At 37.2% G+C, this 18,694-nt stretch overlaps 3 protein-coding genes across 10 annotated transcripts; all 3 read right to left on the bottom strand.

Annotated features, from left to right (window-relative positions):
• Positions 1–366: 366 nt before the first annotated feature.
• Positions 367–5,673, bottom strand: LOC147274758 (serine/threonine protein phosphatase 2A 55 kDa regulatory subunit B beta isoform-like). Of its 2 annotated transcripts, none has more exons than XM_086256088.1 (14): positions 5,400–5,673; positions 4,830–4,933; positions 4,492–4,599; positions 4,234–4,353; positions 3,656–3,844; positions 3,454–3,545; positions 3,076–3,194; positions 2,362–2,485; positions 2,130–2,253; positions 1,852–1,920; positions 1,550–1,641; positions 1,343–1,420; positions 863–942; positions 367–766 (listed from the first exon to the last, which is right to left on the bottom strand). In XM_086256088.1, exons 1-14 carry the CDS (start codon positions 5,479–5,481, stop codon positions 630–632), a joined length of 1,518 nt encoding a protein of 505 aa, XP_086112214.1. In that variant the 5' UTR covers positions 5,482–5,673; the 3' UTR covers positions 367–629. The 2 variants fall into 2 exon arrangements, with proteins under 2 accessions (XP_086112214.1, XP_086112215.1); XM_086256089.1 differs by having other exon boundaries at positions 863–939.
• Positions 5,674–6,744: 1,071 nt separating this feature from the next.
• LOC147274757 (cysteine-rich receptor-like protein kinase 1) lies at positions 6,745–9,539 on the bottom strand. Its single transcript, XM_086228360.1, has 6 exons — positions 8,715–9,539; positions 8,556–8,608; positions 8,322–8,464; positions 7,631–8,213; positions 7,382–7,529; positions 6,745–7,104 (listed from the first exon to the last, which is right to left on the bottom strand). Exons 1-6 carry the CDS (start codon positions 9,537–9,539, stop codon positions 6,745–6,747), a joined length of 2,112 nt encoding a protein of 703 aa, XP_086084486.1.
• Positions 9,540–11,698: 2,159 nt separating this feature from the next.
• On the bottom strand, positions 11,699–18,647 carry LOC147274756 (homeobox protein knotted-1-like 6). Of its 7 annotated transcripts, XM_086256097.1 has the most exons (7): positions 18,267–18,647; positions 17,666–17,797; positions 17,432–17,546; positions 17,190–17,210; positions 13,975–13,989; positions 11,982–12,244; positions 11,699–11,857 (listed from the first exon to the last, which is right to left on the bottom strand). In XM_086256097.1, the coding sequence occupies exons 1-7, from the start codon at positions 18,645–18,647 to the stop codon at positions 11,699–11,701; spliced, it is 1,086 nt and encodes a 361-aa protein (XP_086112223.1). The 7 variants fall into 7 exon arrangements, with proteins under 7 accessions (XP_086112223.1, XP_086112221.1, XP_086112220.1 ...); XM_086256095.1 differs by lacking the exons at positions 13,975–13,989; positions 17,190–17,210 and adding an exon at positions 17,138–17,142 and having other exon boundaries at positions 17,407–17,546; XM_086256094.1 differs by lacking the exons at positions 13,975–13,989; positions 17,190–17,210 and adding an exon at positions 16,561–16,568 and having other exon boundaries at positions 17,407–17,546.
• Positions 18,648–18,694: the final 47 nt, after the last annotated feature.

Here is an 18,694-nt window from a genome sequence, read left to right as displayed (position 1 = left end):
TCATAATTGAGAACTTGTTCTACATGTAGCATAATCTAAATTTCAAACCAAAAATGAGCAACTCCTTTCCCAAATAATCAAATTGTGAGAAAATTTTAAATAAATGCATGATTAACTCTCGCATCCTTGCCACTTGCCAGTGGCCCTTAAATCATTTCTTCATTCTTTTTACATCTTTTCCTTTCTTCACCCCGAACTTTTTGAATTTTTAAACTTTAAATACTTCATCGGTCTGGCACTTCACAAGGTGAAGATTAAAGGGTCAATCTGTAGTGGGAAAAATTTGGATGAGATTTGCTAATTCAATATTGGTACAAGAAAGAGAGAGTCTTACACAAATTACAAAAATAATAGTAATAAGGAAAATGATGGTCATTCTTAGTATTCCATAATATATTAGAGAAGCTATTAACAATAACAGACCAGGCCTACCACGAGAACATAAGAGCAGTGGTGTCTAATCACAATTATTTTGTCAAATGTGGTATCATACTGGCTTTCTTGCATTATGCCTACAGTGCCAGTCCAGACACAGGGGGAGAGTTGGGACATTCAAGCTATTGCCTACTTTAAGGACAAGTTGACACCCTTTTTACAATCACTTTTACAGTGTGTAACTGTACACAAAACTATGAATAATACATGAACAAGCTACTCCCAGCAGCACTAGCAATCAAGTTTGTCTCTGGATGCCATGCCAAATGTAGTAGCTTGGAACTTAAGTCATAACTAATTTCATCACCGCCTGTGCTTGAATTTTCATGCCCTGAAAAACCAGAACAGATGAGTTATATGATTGGCATACAGAAACAGACTTATTCTAGAAAAAGCACAGAAACATAATGAAGCTGGAAATCCCAACCATGCCGGTAAAATCCTCGTGCCAGGTTGCTCAAGGATGATCTCCTAGCCCTTGGAGCAGTCCGGAGAAGTGGCTTCCTGCTTTCAAGTTCAGAAAACAACTAGAACTGTCAGTGGTGGAGCATTAAGATTATGTAAATTTTCCAAGTGATAGTCGACTCAGTTTCATAGAATTCCAAATCTCAAGGACTGTTATTTCCATATTATAAGGGCAACATGACCATTTCGTTTTTTTCATTTTTTTGCGTTTTGGGGGGGGGGAGGGGGGATAGAGAAAATCTTTCATGTCGTGGTCAATGATAGAGGTGCCGTTACAGTGTGTAGTGATCAAAGGCAGACTGACAATGTATGATAATCTAGCTAGAAAAAAGTTATCCCATAAAAAAACCCCACCCACTTGATTATAAGGTTCTATTCCACAAATTCAACAAATTACAATTTAAGGGAATTACACTACATAATAGAAGGATGAAGAGCCAACCTGTTAGGAGTTTTACTAGCTTCTATTGAAGTTCCTTCTTCATTTCCGTCACCATGCGAGAAAATGCGCACTTGGTTGCTAAGTCAAAATTAGAGAAAGTTATCACTAAAACTGAACAATTAGGCAAACACAAGCCAAACACAACTTCAATTGGTAATAAGGCTTCCATGACTTAATATGCACGAGCACATCCTGTCAAAAGTATACCTATAAGATCCAGTTGCACAATGAAGTCCATCTCCACTGAAGCAGCAGCCAAATCTATCAAATATGTGATCATTATTATACAACTCAGGTAACTGCAAGTGGGGAAATATAGCTGTCAGCTGTAGGGAGATAGGTATGCAAGTTTGCACATTTGAACTTATCAAGTGAAAGCAAAAGATACCATATGCCTGCTGCATGGATAGGGTAATGACACACAGAATCAATTCATTAGAAACTCAGTTCCATACATCCACGAAAACGTCTCCGATTTGGAGTTGGAACAGGTTCTTTTTTTTCCTTACCTTAGGGCGCAGGTGCTCATGGATCTTGTATGTTGCAACCGGTGAAGAATCCATATGCATGTCCCAGAGCTAAACAAGAAACAAAAGCCTCAATCAAAATAAATTTGCACCTACAGAAAAGGGCAACGCCGGTCTCACCAAACCCATACAAAAGATCATTTGAAAAAATGTCATCATAAAGTTGCTTAGGACATAAATTTATAAACATCTCATCCAATCGCCTTTTCCTTATAAAAAAATATAAATTCCAAATGTAAAAATCAACTATTATAAGATACCTTTAGATTCATGTAGTCACGACTTAAGATGTGCCGCCCATCCTTCGAAAACTTCATATCAGAGATGGACGCGATAATTTCTGTGAAAAATGACTTGAACCCTTGTGAATCTCCATCTTGTAATCTGTCAATCACTCCAAACAACAAGTATCAAGTATCAGAACATCCTCATGCACCAGATCAAAATAAATAATCCACGGACCACAAAAAAAGGAACTGTGATTAAACTCACATTCTTGCACTGTTATCACATAAAGCTGACTGCCGCATGTCAACCAAACGAATAAAACCTCTTGAGCTGCTGTATGCAAGCAGATTACAATGGATGGGATGGAATTCAGCCGATGTTATGACCTCTGAATAAAAATCGTCAATCAGAAAAAGATTACAAACAAAAGAAATATCTTTGAGCCTTTTGAGCAGAGAATGGACTTTAAAGGATGCCATGATGGTATTTTTATTGGATAGATAAATGATCAAGCACAATAGGATAGTTGTCAAAACTGAGTGAACAGGCTTGTTAGACCTTGGCACCCAGTTGGTTAGTGTCCCATCCTAAAGAACTATGGTTAAAAATTATATGGAAGCAAATATCAATTCTATGGCTAAACCTAAAGAGAGAATGATTCAAAACTATACAGAATCTGAAATTTGCTCAAATTCAATTCTCTGAAAACACATGCATTTTATTCTTAATCTGCTTGTCTCAAACATTCTCTTTCTTGTTCCAAAGCATCTTTCCACAATTGTAACCTATATTTTGGTCATGGCAAGAGTTTCCAGCATAAAATCAACTCAACTGAGAAAAACTGAAATCAAAATCGGTATAGATCGTCATCCAGAAAAAATTATGAAATGTTTGGATGATAATGTAGCATGTTCTAGTAAAACAAAAATATAGGAGCTCACAGAAATTATAAGATGTAAAGACTAGAGGATAGACTACCCGTAAGATCCTCCATGTTTGGTGGCTTCATATCAAGAATATTGAAACACTGATTACTGATCTCAAGATTCCACAAGTTTATTCTAAGGTCATCCGCAGAAAGAAATGTTTCACCATCGCTGTACAAAGGTTTAAAGCAGATTATCTCTTAGATGCAGGATACATCTGCAAGTTTATAACTTCATACATTATAAATTAAGTTGTTTCTGTAATTTGGAGAAGAAATAAGATAGCCAAATTAGGAACAAATAAAAGGAGGCCTATCTGAATAATGAAAAAGCAGAATGGCTTCTCTCAAATCCTAATTTCTCTGTGCAAGGTGATTTTTAGCTAGAAGAGAAACAAAATTTTAGATAAAGATACCCCCACAAACTTTACCTATTATTTGAGATGGAGTTAATATTAAATTCATGAGCATGAGCATACACCTTTCTGCATCTTGTTTGAGCAGTGTCTTCCATGTCAGCAACCTAGTCACGTTATAAATTATAATGATAACCTTGTATACTGTGAAAAACTGATGCTGATGACCCAAGAGTAATACAAAAAAGTAGCTTTACTATAATGCACGGGTATCAACCTTGGCATTCATGTCTTGAGAAGGTGACATGTTCTTAGCCATCTTCTCCATCCATTCCTGACGATGGCCATTAGCAAGAGATGATCTAGCTTCTCTACTGATGAAACTCCTTTCAGTCAGAAGCGCATCAAAGCTTGCATGTGGATCCGGGTTCATATCTTTTACTTTCTTCACCTTGCATTCCTTAACCTGATCTCAAAAAACAAAAAAATGAACAAGTCAACATTGCCCAAGAAATATTAACAGAGCTGTATATGCATCTAGAGAGGTTGGGATTATTCAATATTGTTCAACAATAAAAATGCAAAGTATCATTGGTTTTAAACACAAAAATGTTCTGTCCTTGTTTCTTCAGTGTTCTGTTTATCATGTATAAAATCATTTGGCACCTTAATTTTTCCCATTTCCAGACTTCACATGCATCTTCTCACTCAAAAATGCATTCTATTGCTTAGAAGCACTCCGACTCCCACATCCAGTAGCACTCCCAGCAACTCCAATTCCTACACTACCATCAATCCAAGTGTCCACCCCTCCACCCTTTGAAGTAAAATTGACTTGTTCAGAAAATTTTGTACCTTCCACAGTTTTATCGTCTTGTCATTTGTTGAAAGGATGAATTGGGTTCCACTGGATGTCGCACACCATCTTACTTTGTTGATCTTCTCTTCAATTTCCACACTCTTTAAGTAGTCAAACTGAGTAAAAGGTAATGACATGAAAACATAATCATCGGCATTGCAAAAACAGAACAAAAAATATGCACTGGCATAATCAATACAGGCATTAACACGTTTTCTAGATGTTGCATTTAAAAGAATAAATCTAAACTATACCTCAGGTTCATGACTCTGAAACTCAGTCTTAAATTGAAATTCAGGATGCTGCGTGGACGTGAAATCCAACTGCTCCAGTTCATGTCGAGAATGGTGCTGATTTAAAGTCTAAGAAGCCAATTAAGAATTAAGGGTAAAAAGATGGTAAACCCAATTTCATCCAACATTAGATGCCAAAACAAACCAACACAGCCACCAGCCTAACAAGGAAGATAGCCCCAAATGAATTCAAAAAATTCTTGCATATTTGAAAAAAAAAAAAAAAAAAAAAAAAGAATAAATTCCATTGAAATTTTCTTGAATGATCTACAACTGTAAACTGCGTAAGTAATTCTCACATGTTTCCCATCCTTTCTCTCGAATATTACACAGCGGCCACCTCGATCTCCAATGGCAAGGTAATCACCACTCTTGTCAAATTCAATTGCGGATATGGTGTCAACTACAAGAAAGAGAATCAAATACGGAGTCAAGAATTGAATTTATTTCTCTAAACAAACACATGCAAAACAAAATAAAACCCGAGTGATACGTTTGGTTGCAACAAAAATGAATCTTTAATTCTAAAAAAAAATTAAAATCCACTTATTATCGCAAAATTCAAATATTTTTTTTGTAATTTAATGTCATTCTGCAATCTCATTCATGCATCCTCTCAGTTACAGAGCCTACTGAACACCACCACCCAAAGAAAACGGAAAAGAGTTGAACTAAACTACAAGGTCGTATAACAACCAGAATAAGCAAGACAGTAAAAAAAGTAAAAATGAGAGGAATTTATCTTTTACCCGAGCTTTCTCAGTAACCAAACACAGCATAAGAAAACGAAATCAAAGAAACATTTCGACGACTTCAAGCACACACAGATATAGAGAGAGAGAGAGAGAGAGAGAGAGGGAGGGTCTAACCATCCTGAAGGTCATCACCGGGAGCTCGTTCACCAAAAACCTGAGAGAATTTCCAGTCTAGAGGATCAGAGCTCAAAGTCATGGCTGGGTTCCAAAACGGCGACGTTCCTGTTCGCTTCGGTTCTGTCTCGCACTCATAAGACTAGAAGAAGAAGCAGAGGAAGTCCTTTGTTCGCTGAGAGAGTGAGAATCCTGATCATTTGAATCTCTCTGACTCGAGTGAGATTCCTATTCTCCGTCAACCACTCGAATTTCCAGAAAACTGATTTCCAGATATGCGCCAAAAGTTTACATTTAGGCTTGGCCGGCTGTGTTTTTACCGGGCTCAGACTTTGGACCCGTTGGGTTTCTACAATTGGGTCATGGACTCAAAGGCCCAATAACTCTTATCATTGAATTTTGGCCCATTGTTCTTGTTTTTGATGACCAAACATTAGGATCTCTTAAACCTTTTTTTCCTTCTTCTCCTTCTTTTGGTTATGCATTTTTTGGTGTGCTGATCTTAATCCTATTAAACAATGCAATAACCAAAATGTGATTATTCGGCGATCAACTATTGGATCAAAATTCAATAATTGGCATTAACTTTAAGAAAATAAGATGTTTTATCAAGATTTGAACTCAATTTAAGAGAAAAAATTTCATTCCCTATTATAGTGACATGACAACATATGTGAAATTTGGAAGTCTCCTAAACTAGGAATGTAACCGTTGGTTTTGATCAAACAGCTGATGAATCATAATACTCCTAATACATATTGTAACATTGAATGGAATCAAACCATTGATCTATCATAATACATTCCCCACTCTTAACCTATTATGGACTTTGATATCTCTAAAAAACTCAAAACATCAAACTGATATAATTTGGCTGAAAACCTCAAAAGCAGAGGTGTTTGTATTCCTCTATTTATGCTATAGAATTCCCTAAAACAAAGGGATAGAACTATAGTGAACATTGCTGGATATATCCAGCAATCTTTACAATATAAACTTCCATTTTTAAACTTGAGATGAGTTAGCAATCTTATATATCCTTGGCGGATAACACAAGTGGATTTGAACTTACAATAGCTTGATTAAACATGAAAAAAAAAAAAAAAAAAAAAAAAAAAAAAAACCAAAACCAAAACCTGTGTATGTCAATGCATATCATCTAAGGGGTGAGATTTACAATTAAAGAACAAAAGAAATATATATACAAGTTAATTATAAACCTAGCTAGGTGAATCGATCTTTCAAATTGCTCTCCCTCGATGAAAAAGAAAAAGAACAATAACTACATGGCAAAACCTTCTATGCCTAACAAAGTGCACAATTACAAGCTTCAAGCAGTACTCCTCTACCTTGGCTCAGATGCTTCAATTGTTGCAGAAAAATGGGATTCTGCGGTGACCATAGTGGTGGACTTTAGAGACACTCCATCTGTTGTTTGTGACAAAGAGGTCAGAGAAGGTCTGGAGGCATCCGAAGCGAGTATGCTAGCATTCAAAAATGGAGGCTGCTTTGGTAAAGGGATGACACATTCTTTATCAGTCAGCATCAGAACTACTTGAGACATGGATGGCCTCACTGCCAGAGAAGCTTGTGTGCACAAAAGCCCCATTCGAAGCACATCGGATGCCTGTCTTTCGGGGAATGTACCTTTCAAGATGGGATCAACAGATTCAGTAATGTTTTTTGCCTTGTAATTCTTCCAAACCTGATGCCAGAACAAAGAAAACAAAAGTATGTCACTAGGCATATTATTAGGTTAATGTCAAGCATACATGCTGTTTGATTGACGTCTGCATTGTCCAAAATCAAAGCTCCAAACCAATATGATATTATTTTCAAAAATTGGTTATAATGGTCTTTCAGTAATCACATTACTTTCTATGCAAGGGTATAATTTTTCAACCGGACAACACTTCAAATTCTCCCATATATCACTACATATAGTTATATATATACTGATGCATAAGAGATATGAACCTTACAGTGTACAGGACCGAACTTTTTGAACCTTCTGCAAAAACACGGTTCTTCCTGCCACATACAATCTCAAGAACCAGCACGCCAAAGGCATATACATCAGCTTTATCTGTTAGCTGCCCTCTGACAAGATATTCAGGAGCCATATATCCCCTGCAACAAAAAATATCAAACTAATATAAATTCCTTGTCTCCATAGAAATGCTATAAGAAAATTACTGGGACTAGTTTTTTTTTTTTTTTTTTTTTCTTACAGGGTCCCTGCAATTCCTGTGCTAAGATGAGATTGATCAGGACCAACACACCGGGCAAGTCCAAAATCCGCGATTTTCGGGACAAGCCTCTCATCAAGGAGAATGTTGCTGGATTTGATGTCCCTGTGGATGATTTTCACTCCACTACTTTCATGAAGATGCACAAGTCCCTCAGCAATTCCAAAGATGATATCAAATCTCTGTTGCCAACTTAGAGTGTGCACTTTGTCCTTACCAAAAAGGATTTGGTCAAGGCTTTTGTGTACATATTCATAGACTAGAAGGCTTTCTGGGCCTTCAATGCTGCAACCCAAAAGCCTAACAAGGTTCTTGTGTTCCATCCCACTGATGAGATTCACCTCATTGAAGAAGTCATCCACCCACTGCCTTGTATTGAAGAACAATCTTTTCACTGCAACTGTTCTCCCATCTGGAAGAACTCCCTTGAACACAGAACCAGCTCCACCTTGGCCTAATTTCCTCGAGGCATTGAAGAAATCGGTGGCCTTCTCAAGCATTTCGTACTTGAAATTCAAACTGGTCTTACGTATAGAAATCGAAATCCCAAACTGGCCATTGTTCACTGAGAGAAAAAACATAAAAACCAAATTAGAACATGCAGCGAAAGGAAAAAAAAAAAAAAAAAGAGAGAGAGAGTATTTGGAGTGGGGATTGGTTTCAAGTTGTTTACCTTGTTTTCTCTTTGCTAGTCTCTTGTAGACCATACAACCTCCAAAGAGAGCAAACAAACAAAGGACCATTCCATATATAATTGGAGCTACAATATACCACAATTCAACTGAAAAAAAAAAAAAAAAAAAAAAAAAAAAACCACTAAGACATTGAAGAAGACCCAATAAAAATTCAACGCAAAATGAACTTTCTAAAACTTTTAACCATTTTTTTTTTAATTTAGAAATCGAACCCTTGAGTCTTGTTCGAGCTCCCATGAATAAGTATTCGAATTTCTCTCGAAAACTACTCGATAGGGATCGAGAACTACTCAAGAAAGGTGCTTGAGTACTAATCAATACTAATCGAGAATTAAGGACAAATTTTGGTTAGTTTTTCAAATTTCCCAAACATTGACAAGAGAAAGAGACATTGAAGGGAATGCCTCACCTAAACCACTTGACTCTGCTTCAGCCTCATAGAATCTGTGTGTAGAATACCTCAGATAACACCCTGAAAACATAGCCCTGCCCTCTGCCCCTGGCAAACATACCCTGAGGTTGTCCCTTGCATCTCTTAAGCAACGTCTGCACTCTTTTGCACTGACTGTCTTCCAGCACTGTGCCAATGCATACACACCCTCCACTCCTCCACTCTCTCTCACCCCCATCACAGAAAACCCTCCTTGGATCGCCGCCTTCTCTGTCACATTTCCAATCACATCTCCCACCTTTCTTCCAAACTCCTCTGCTTTGTGCTTGTCCTTTGAAACATCGATTGCTGAGCCGCCACACTTGACACTCTTCTGGTTTTTATCGACGGCTATGTGGGAAAACACATGTTCATCATAGCCAAGAAAGCAACCGTCATGGTATATGCGCGCCGAGGTGGAGGGAAGGCATCTGGGAAGCTTTGTTCTTGACACTGCAAAGCAAGCAGAGCACTCCTCCGGCGAGAGGTCGGAGTAGCACTGAGCAAAGGCGTGGACCTCCGGCCCCGGCGAGATGACACTGTATTCTCCCCAGCTGTTTAGATTGACTTGGTTGGAGAGGATGTCCATTGCGTTAATGAAATTGGGAATGAAGTTTATGCTGCTTTCGGAATGCTTTGCTTCTCCACAGAACCGGCCCGCCTCGGAGCACCACCGAGGCTCCGAGCTGGAGGGAGAGAAGAGGAATACAGAGAATATAAGGAAAATCCAAATGGAATTTTGGGGCTTTGGGATTTGGAGTCGCATTTCATTCGAATGGGCTACGTTTTGCTCTGTTTTGTATGTTCTCTGTATTGGAGAGCAGAAAAGAAAACAGAGGAAAACAGGGGAAAACTAGCTCTGCTCTGTTTCAAAATTGAGAGAGAACAGGGCAAAACAGAGCAAATATACCAATGGGTATTTCTCTCTCTCTCTCTCTCTCTCTCTCTCTCTCTCTCTCTCTCTATCTCCCTCTCTCTCTCTCTATCTCTTTGTGGGGGTACAGGAAAATGGAAATGGAAACAGGTTGAGCACTATATGAGTTTTAGTTAAATCGTTTTGTGCTTCAGTTTTTTGCAGACACGGGGGTTATCGTTTTGGTTTTTGGTTTATACAGAGAGAGATGGGAGAGAAGTAATGACAGGATGGATGATCTGTATACTTGTTTTTTGTTTTCTTTATTTAGGTAACAGTTAAGTGAAGGAAGATGATGATAACCATGGAGTTGGACACTGTTTGAGTTTTTGAGTCTTGCTAGAGAGGAGGGGGATTGGTGAGGAGGCCTCAGCGTTTGTTTTTTGTTTTTCAAGCATGGTGGTGGCTACAATTTGAAAGCCCACAATGAGCCGCCTGAGTGTGACATTATTGACACTTTCAGGTCCCAAAAGCTTTGAACCTAATTGTGTAAACCCACCACCAATGTATATTCTAAATCTCTTGTCACATATTTTTAAAGTGGTACAATACTCTCTAAGAATAGGAGCACCACATAGAATTTTTTTTTTTTTTTTTGCCAATAGAAAATAAAATCACAAAACAAACTCTTATACCAACCCGTCCCCAAACGATCAAAATTGAAAGCTGAAACAACATAGAGAGGAACCGCATGATCCCAATTAAACTAGCTCTCTACATATGGTGGAATTTAATTCCAACTGAAAATACAGGGTAACATTGGAAGGCCAGCTTCTCAATTGGAAGTAAAGTTGAAATTTCTTCAGCATGCTTCAACCATCAAAACTAGAACAAGTGATTTTGTTTTTTTTTTTTTTGGTCGAATACAAGTGATTTTGTTTGCTTGTGTTTGAAATGAATGAACAATGAAGCTACCAAATGTTACCATGCTGCTAAACACATTGACTTTAGCTCTTCATTTTTGATACATCCATGCCTGACATGATGGAACAAGCAAGGATTGCCTAAAAGAATGTGTTATAATGATCAGTCCATGCATGAGCAACATGCGTGAATAAAAATTGAGAGCAAACTTACAATTTTAAATTTTCCTTTTTTTATTTTGTATTTATTTATTATCCTACTCAGACTTATGAATTATGATAAACGTGTATTTTGGCTTTTGAAAATATTAAAAGTTATTTTGTTTTCATCCTTACCTAATGGCATTACACATGCATACCTATATACTATATAGCCATGCGGCCCATGCATACGTAGATTGCTTTGTTTTCTTTGTTCCGTTTTATACGTAGGACAGAAGGACACGAGGAGATGTACCCTACACAAAACTACAAACACAAATGTATTTCAAACCATGGTATTCATATCAATGACTGAGTAAACCTATTTCGGATATGAATAAATAATACAAAGGTATAAAATATATGATACAATCACATATTTAAATAAGATTCCACCTAATTAATAGTCTAGATTAATCACATATTTAAATAAGATTCCACCTAATTAATAGTCTAAATTGATAGTTTAACAACATTGTCAAATTATCTGACAATTATCTAATAATAGCTAAAGGATAAAGTGCATATATATTAGCACCGCAACTATAACACGTTTTGCAATTTCAAAAAATGAGATCCCAATATCTCTACTTCAACTTTGCGACAATTTCATAATAGAACAATTTCATACCTCTATTAGAGTGTCCATAATAAGACATGACGCAAGTCCGATGTACGACCTAACTAGGCATTAAAAAAGTAACTCGTAAAGCCCAAGCCCAGCCCAGTGAATGACTTTAGCAACGATTGCTCACACAGGCTAACAGCAAACGCTACCATTAGTAAATGAAGAATTAAAGTGATGTACTAGCAATTAGTTAAGAGAAGTCTACTAAAGCGCATTAGCCAAATTAAGGTGATGTTCAGGAACCATGTACAAATCAGAGTAAAAATGGGCTTGGGCCTCATGACCTAAATGGGCCAGCGGCTGGGCTCTCAGTCTCAGTCTCAGTCCTTGATAAAACAGGGCCCATAAAGGCTGTCCATAACAGCAAACTGCATGTTCTCTGATGGCTTCCAATGGCGCTTCCTTTGATTAATGAACCAGTTGTTTATTTGTTTCTGATCCAGCCCCGTCACTTGAGCCAGTGTAATTTTGTCTGCTTCCTGCAAGACCATCAATATATAACAACACAAATTAACTCTAATTTAACATTTTACAACGACTTTCATGTGTCGCTTATTCCATGTTTTTCTGCATGAGATGTATATATAGTTATATATATAGTACCGTTGGGTAAGGCCATTTATAGTGAAGGTTCCACCAGTCATGAAGGATTTGCTTGGCTTCTCTTGGGAGCTTTCCCTTCTTCTTCTTCTTGGAAAATTCCTGCTTAAGAGTGCTTATATAACCGCTGTATTTACGCAACAGTTTACCCTTCAGCTCGTGATCTTCGTTATTTGTCCGCAGCTGTGAGCTGTCACGATCCTCTACCTCTATCTCCCCTCCACTCAATTCTTCATCATCAGATGAACCACCAGCAGTACCATCGTCTGCAGAATAAATATTAATCACTTATTATACACACTTCAATTAATTAGCAAAAATGTGGTAATATAAATACAAATGCTACCTTCACAAACTAAGAATGTCACAAAATGTTTGCAACAATATTAAGCTGCCACATTAAACAATACCTAGCAAGAAGACTGAAATGAGAAAATAATAATAGTGCTGCGAATATTTAACATGCATGCAATTAATGTCTACGGTTGTATCTACTAGTAATCAAGCTTGTGAACCAAGTGTGCATACAATGACAAATGAGTTATTTCATATTCGCTAGGGCCATCTACAAATCCCATCCAATGTCTTGTACTGAAAATGTACAGTCCCCACTAGTGACCCATCCAAATACATAGGGGGTATCGAACTAATTAATCCTTTTGTTTGTTAGTTTGAGACCTGCAGATTTGGGTCACGTACGATCGACCATGTATTAATAAATCCTTTTCTTTATTTGGTTGAGTACTGGGCCATGCATGCATGATATACATACAAGTCCATGCATGCATGCATGCAGCAGAGAACACACATGGAGGGCAGGATTGCTTGTTTCGAGGGATGTGATTTATCATAAAGCTAGCCATGCTGCATGGAAGAGAGGGGTCCATCAACACCCCTCAAACCAAACACTGACAGCAGAGATACAAATATAAAAAATAAAAAAATCGGAGTGAGATCGAGAAAAATTCAGAATTAGTTCGTTGTGTCGTATCGCATGCAGTGAATGTGAGTGGAGTCTATTCAGTCTCAGTCTTTTTGCAGATCAGAGGTAACCCGCAAACCACGCACTCTATTATCCACCCAACCCCAATCTCCTGCAGCCTAGCCCGACTCTCAAATCTCATCATCAACAAACATTTATCTCTTTTTCTTGCAGTTCCGAGAAAGGTTGCAGAGAAAGCATTAATGCCTCATCCATTTTCTTTTCCTTTTTCCTATTATTTTTCTCAAGGATTCGGCTTCGATATCAACATGTATAATATTAATACTGCGTAAATTATTCTGTTTAATATGTAATCTCTGCCCAATTCACGTATTATAGTATGCATATAATCATTAATTCTATATTCTACAAATATAAATCAACATGCGTCGTCATAACATTATACAACGTAATTTTGTCTGATAGCTAGTGATGGTCTAATTCTAATATTCTAATATTCTAATATTCTAACATATATATATATGCACACTCACGTATACTGTACACATAGCTAGCATAGCTTATAAGTTAAACCCATAATTACAAGGAGAACTTAATTCAATCCCATATAATATCCATTTCATTCTAACCATATAAAAAAAAAGTAAATAATTATAAAAAATAAATAAATGTTATCTATATACGTGACTTTTTGGGGGTGGGGTATGTGAAGGCATTAATTAGGTGACTCAGCTGCAGGCTTAAAAAGGTGGAGTGGTACACTCTGACTATAGTACCAAAAAACATGGATACGTAGAATCATAGAACATACCTAGGGAAGCAAAAGCTAACATTGGGCTTGACTGCTTGAGCGAGCTAGGCATGCACATCAGCCCCAACCGCAGCTTCAGCCACAGCCACTAGTACTCTTGTTTGAATGCTTAAGTAAAAAGCTGCACTCTTCTACAGTTCTACTGGATATGGGGCAGCGGGAACTGCGGGAGTCCATGTGGTCAATATTCACACACACACACACACCAATTCCTACCCAATTAATTATAATTCCCGTTTTACCCCTCCTCTCGTTACCTAGGACCTAGTGAATGGGTTCACACTTCACAGCACACATGCACAGTCTAGCTAACTACTGAGCCCAGTTGATTTTTTTTTTTTTTTTTTTTAAGAGGGAAGGGGCATAAATCTCTAAGTGCATATAATCAGACACTAAATTTATTCCCTCGCAAGATCTCAAGTTGTGACTTGTGAGAGTGAAGCTACAGCAATGCCTGTTTGCTTTACAAATTTAATTTACTACATTTTGTAAATGAAGTGTTGGATAGGACAACCTAGCAAAGCATATATAGTTCAAGTCCTAATATATCAAAATATGCAGAAAAAGAACAGTTCAACTGAAGTAGCAGAAAAAAAAAGGGTATAGCAGAAAACGCAAATGAACCCAAACTTATATTAATTAGGGAGTAAAAACTGAATATTATTTTTAAATAATAGGCAAGGAGTCATAGACATTCCCATTCTTATCTTTCTGGGCACAAGAGGGTCCTATCAGCCTATCAAACTTGAAAATATATATTGATACACTGAAGACAAGTGAAATAATAGTCTTCTCTCTAACATGAACCCAAGGAACCCCAGGCAGACCCGGATTCTAAACTGGAACCACCCGCCTAACCCTAAAATCTTTGGGAGGCAGGAAACAATAGCAAACAGTTAGATAGGTACTTTTGAGGAATCGAACCTCAGACCATGTGGAAGCAAACAACAGGCCTGACCACTCAAATAAACCCTCGTTGGTTTGAGTACATCCTATTTTATATGGATGACTCTTACATTCAAACATATATGTAAAGTATTAATCTAGCAGAAAAGCATCCTTTGCAGGCACAACTAATCTAAAGCTGAAATTAATTAACACAACTTAATTCCTATACAGTAGCCGTTAAAACAATAAAGAAGTATTTAACACAAGCCAATTAAACACTGCATGGACATCTAAGGCATCCTCGTGCTATAGGTATTAAAAATTCAAAGAACCCTGCTCAAGCATGCAATTGACAGAAAAAAAGCACTCAAAGCACATTCATTAGAAGCTTTCAATCTCACTACCCAGGTGCCATAAAGGTGATGAACCCTTTTGAAATTTAAACTACAGATTTTTCGCATGCCCAAACCAATTAACTATATATATTAACAACTGGCTTTCTACAACCAATAAGGTCCCAGACAAAATCCATAACCTCCAAACCCCAAAATACATCACATGAAAGCAGCTTTTTAAAAAGTGGTTCAAGAAATAGCTAGTTACCATACTATATCTGTAATCTTGTTGCCTTGAGCACAAAAAGTAATGCTAAAATAACATTTTTGGCGACAAAATCAATCTGTACCAAGTACAGAAACCCATGGATTCAGCCATTATACAAGTATATGCACAACCTCAAAAGTAGGAGATCAACAATGATAAAAGGAATAAGAAGTCCGCCTCAACCAGCAGACATTATATTTTGAAAGGTAATTAAGTGTACTTAACCCTGCCATGATATGTATATATAACTAGTGTTCTTCACAAGATTCCATAAGGGACGATGAGGATGGTTAGAAGAAATGCGGTTTATTTCAGCTCACACCATATTTTATACATTTGAAAGTACTTCCAGCAGCCATTCCTACCCATTCTTTTAAGTACTCATTAATTAAATAAAGAAGCAATATAATTTGATCCATTACTTAATACCTTTCCCAAGGTAAAACCATTAATTCCCTCCCATGGCATGCACTAAAACTCATGGTCATATACAATCAACTTGAAAATTTAGTATGGAATACCCAAGATCAATATTAGGACCATTTCCATAACAGATCATCTTTAGGGGGGGAGTGCATTCCCGCCTATTGCAGCAAGTTTAATTTATATGTATTTTGAAAGCCAACAGCCATTGATATTTGCACCCACAAAGAAAATTAAGCCAATCACGTACTTACTAGAAGCCTATACCATATATGACAAATTTTCCCAAAGCAAGTCTGTTTTATCAAATCAAGTTTGCCCTAGATCACAAGAGCCACTGCATCAACTGAGTTAATTTCATTCTCTTTTTTTTTGCTTTTTTTTTGTTATAACCGACAATTAATTAAATTAATGGAAAAGCTTATATATAGAGTCCACAACTTATATATAATGTGACAAGAACAATCATACATTATCGTTTTTTAGCCCAAAGACAGTCTTGAAACTGGGAAACCATTTTAGCATATCTCTATAACATAAATAAATTACATTATTAAAGATTTTACCCCAAGAGAGAAAAATTCATACTAAAAAAATTGAAGAAAGAGGATTGTTATTTGTACCATGCATCCCAACTGACCATTTTGTGTACTATCTTTCTAATAGATGTGAAACCCCTCCACCACAAGTGGTCTAACCTCTATTAGAGATATAGTAAAAAAGGATGGTTAATTAAGATATATGGTACAAATAGTTTTTTTCTTTTAGAAAACAAACAATGATTCCAAGGTGGTTCTGGAATTATGTAAGCAAGAAATTTAATCATGTGGTTTAAGGTGTATAGTGTATATTAATGATTTTACATTGCTTTCCCCAAATTTCTTATAGTGTTGAATTTGAAAATTAACTCCTACCCAAGTCACTTGATCGAATATATGCAAAATACTGTATGCCTCATGATATGGATGTTTGGCTAACATATTTACTAGCTAGTAAAACAAAACTTATATATCAACCTCAGCCTCCATCAAGTCCTTGCATATATTTTTTCAACCAGTCACTTAATTAGTTACCTAGCTAGGGCCTTATTGCTTAGCTAGGCTCGACTATCATTTCTAGTGCCATAGTTGGAGTTCGATCTGAATATCAAAATCTGTATTTGTAGGCTTGTAGCTGCTACCAAGCCCATGCCTTTAGAAAAATTGTCTATATATAATTATATATATTGATTATTAGTCTGTGAATTTAATTGCAAAAGACCTTCATACATGCAGTACCGTCATTCATTCATTAATTAACAGAATATTAATTTCATACAAGTGATCTCTTAGTACCGAAATAAATAAATATCAGATGTACGTCTACAAGAAAAGGGTCTCTTTTATATATATATATATATATATATTTAGCTAGGGTTTTGATCTTTAGTTTCTTCAATAAGAACAAACGTTGTTTGAGGTGCAGGTTTTTATCAGAACCAATAAAGGGAACTCAGCCTAGGAAATTAGGAATCAAAACCAAAAACTATATACATCTACAGTACTCTCACTTGTCCTGCTAAGTGCTAACGTGCACTGGGGTTTCGTGCTAACGTGCGCCAAACCTAGCTCGCTCGCTCCTGATCTGGGCTTTTTCATATATGGGATTAATAATGTAACTTGAAGAAAATACAAATATATATATATATATGCAGCCATATTTGGAAAATAAGCGCACAAAGCACAAATTTTAACGAAGAAACTAACAAAACAAAGATTTACGAAATGAGAGAGAGAGAGAGAGTACTAGTATTAGCAAGAGTGTTGAGCTGCGTCTCCATTTTGTTCAAGAAAGTGATTGCTTCGTCGAAAGGCCTCGTAAGATCCGATTTGTACTTCACCAATATATCGCAGTAAGTTTCCTTCGGAAAAAAAAAAAACAAGAAAATTAATTAAACTAAAAACACCAGTGTCTTGCAGATCAGAAAGAGATAGAGAGAGAGAGAGAGAGAGAGAGAGAGAGAGAGAGAGAGAGAGAGACCATGAAGAGATCGAGCTCAGGATCGGGACCCATGCAATTCGTTGAAACGGCGCCGGGTCTCATCCTACAAAGAAGATCACTTTCTCGCCGGATTTCGTCCAACATACGTGCGATTTCTGGTGGTGCTCCCACCTATATATAAATAATTAAACGCCATATTAAAAACAAACACAAATTAATTACAAACATGTACGTTTCGCAACTTAATAAGTAGTCATAATTAATTAAATTTTGAAAATTTGATCAAGTTTGATTTATTTGTAGAGCCATGATAATTTTTTATTGCACGGTACGTTTGGCTTCCGAGAAAATTCAAGCCAGAAAATGAAACGACGTTTCATCTCCATCGTCCAATTTTTCACCGCAAAACCGGCCTTTACTCCAGCGAGCTGAGGCTAGTATATATATATAACAGCAATTTAATTTTGGTCTTCTTTTTTCGATCTTTTTGTTTTCAATCGAGGAACAGAAACAGGTTATATAATTAGAAGTAGCAGTAAGTTCATATGAATGAATTCCTATGTATTTCTTTCTTTGTTTATTTTCTTTGTTGGTTTTGTGAGCAACCAAACGGATATATCAAGTACTAGTACTACTCCACCTTTTGGCAATCGATGTAAGCTTGAAGGAGCTTGGGGTAGAGAGGATGCGAAGCGATCTTAGCATTAATCGCACTCGAAAGCTCCGCCGCCTCTCCCGATGAACCTCCTAGTCGTTGAACTCCAGCTGTCACCACCGAATTCGCACCATCGGATTCGGATACCGCGGAGCACGAACCGGAGAACATCGGGTCGGGCCGGCCCAGCATCCGGTCGCCCAAAGCCACCGATAAAGGCTCGAAGCTCCGGTAGTAGTCCACCTGATGATGATGATGATGATGAGGAAGCTGCAGATTTTCCTCCGGCATCGGCGCCATTGAAGAGTAATCAGAGCTGAAACCAGCGGGCGTCGAGTACTCGAGGTCGTACAGTTCTTCTTCCATCATTGTCTTCGATCGAGGAGTGGAGAAGAGACTGGAGAGAGAGCTTA

Source organism: Dryas octopetala, chromosome 9 (assembly GCF_963921425.1).
Source record: "Dryas octopetala chromosome 9, drDryOcto1.1, whole genome shotgun sequence".
Classification (NCBI taxonomy): domain Eukaryota; kingdom Viridiplantae; phylum Streptophyta; class Magnoliopsida; order Rosales; family Rosaceae; genus Dryas; species Dryas octopetala.
This window is presented reverse-complemented; position numbering and strand designations above follow the sequence as displayed.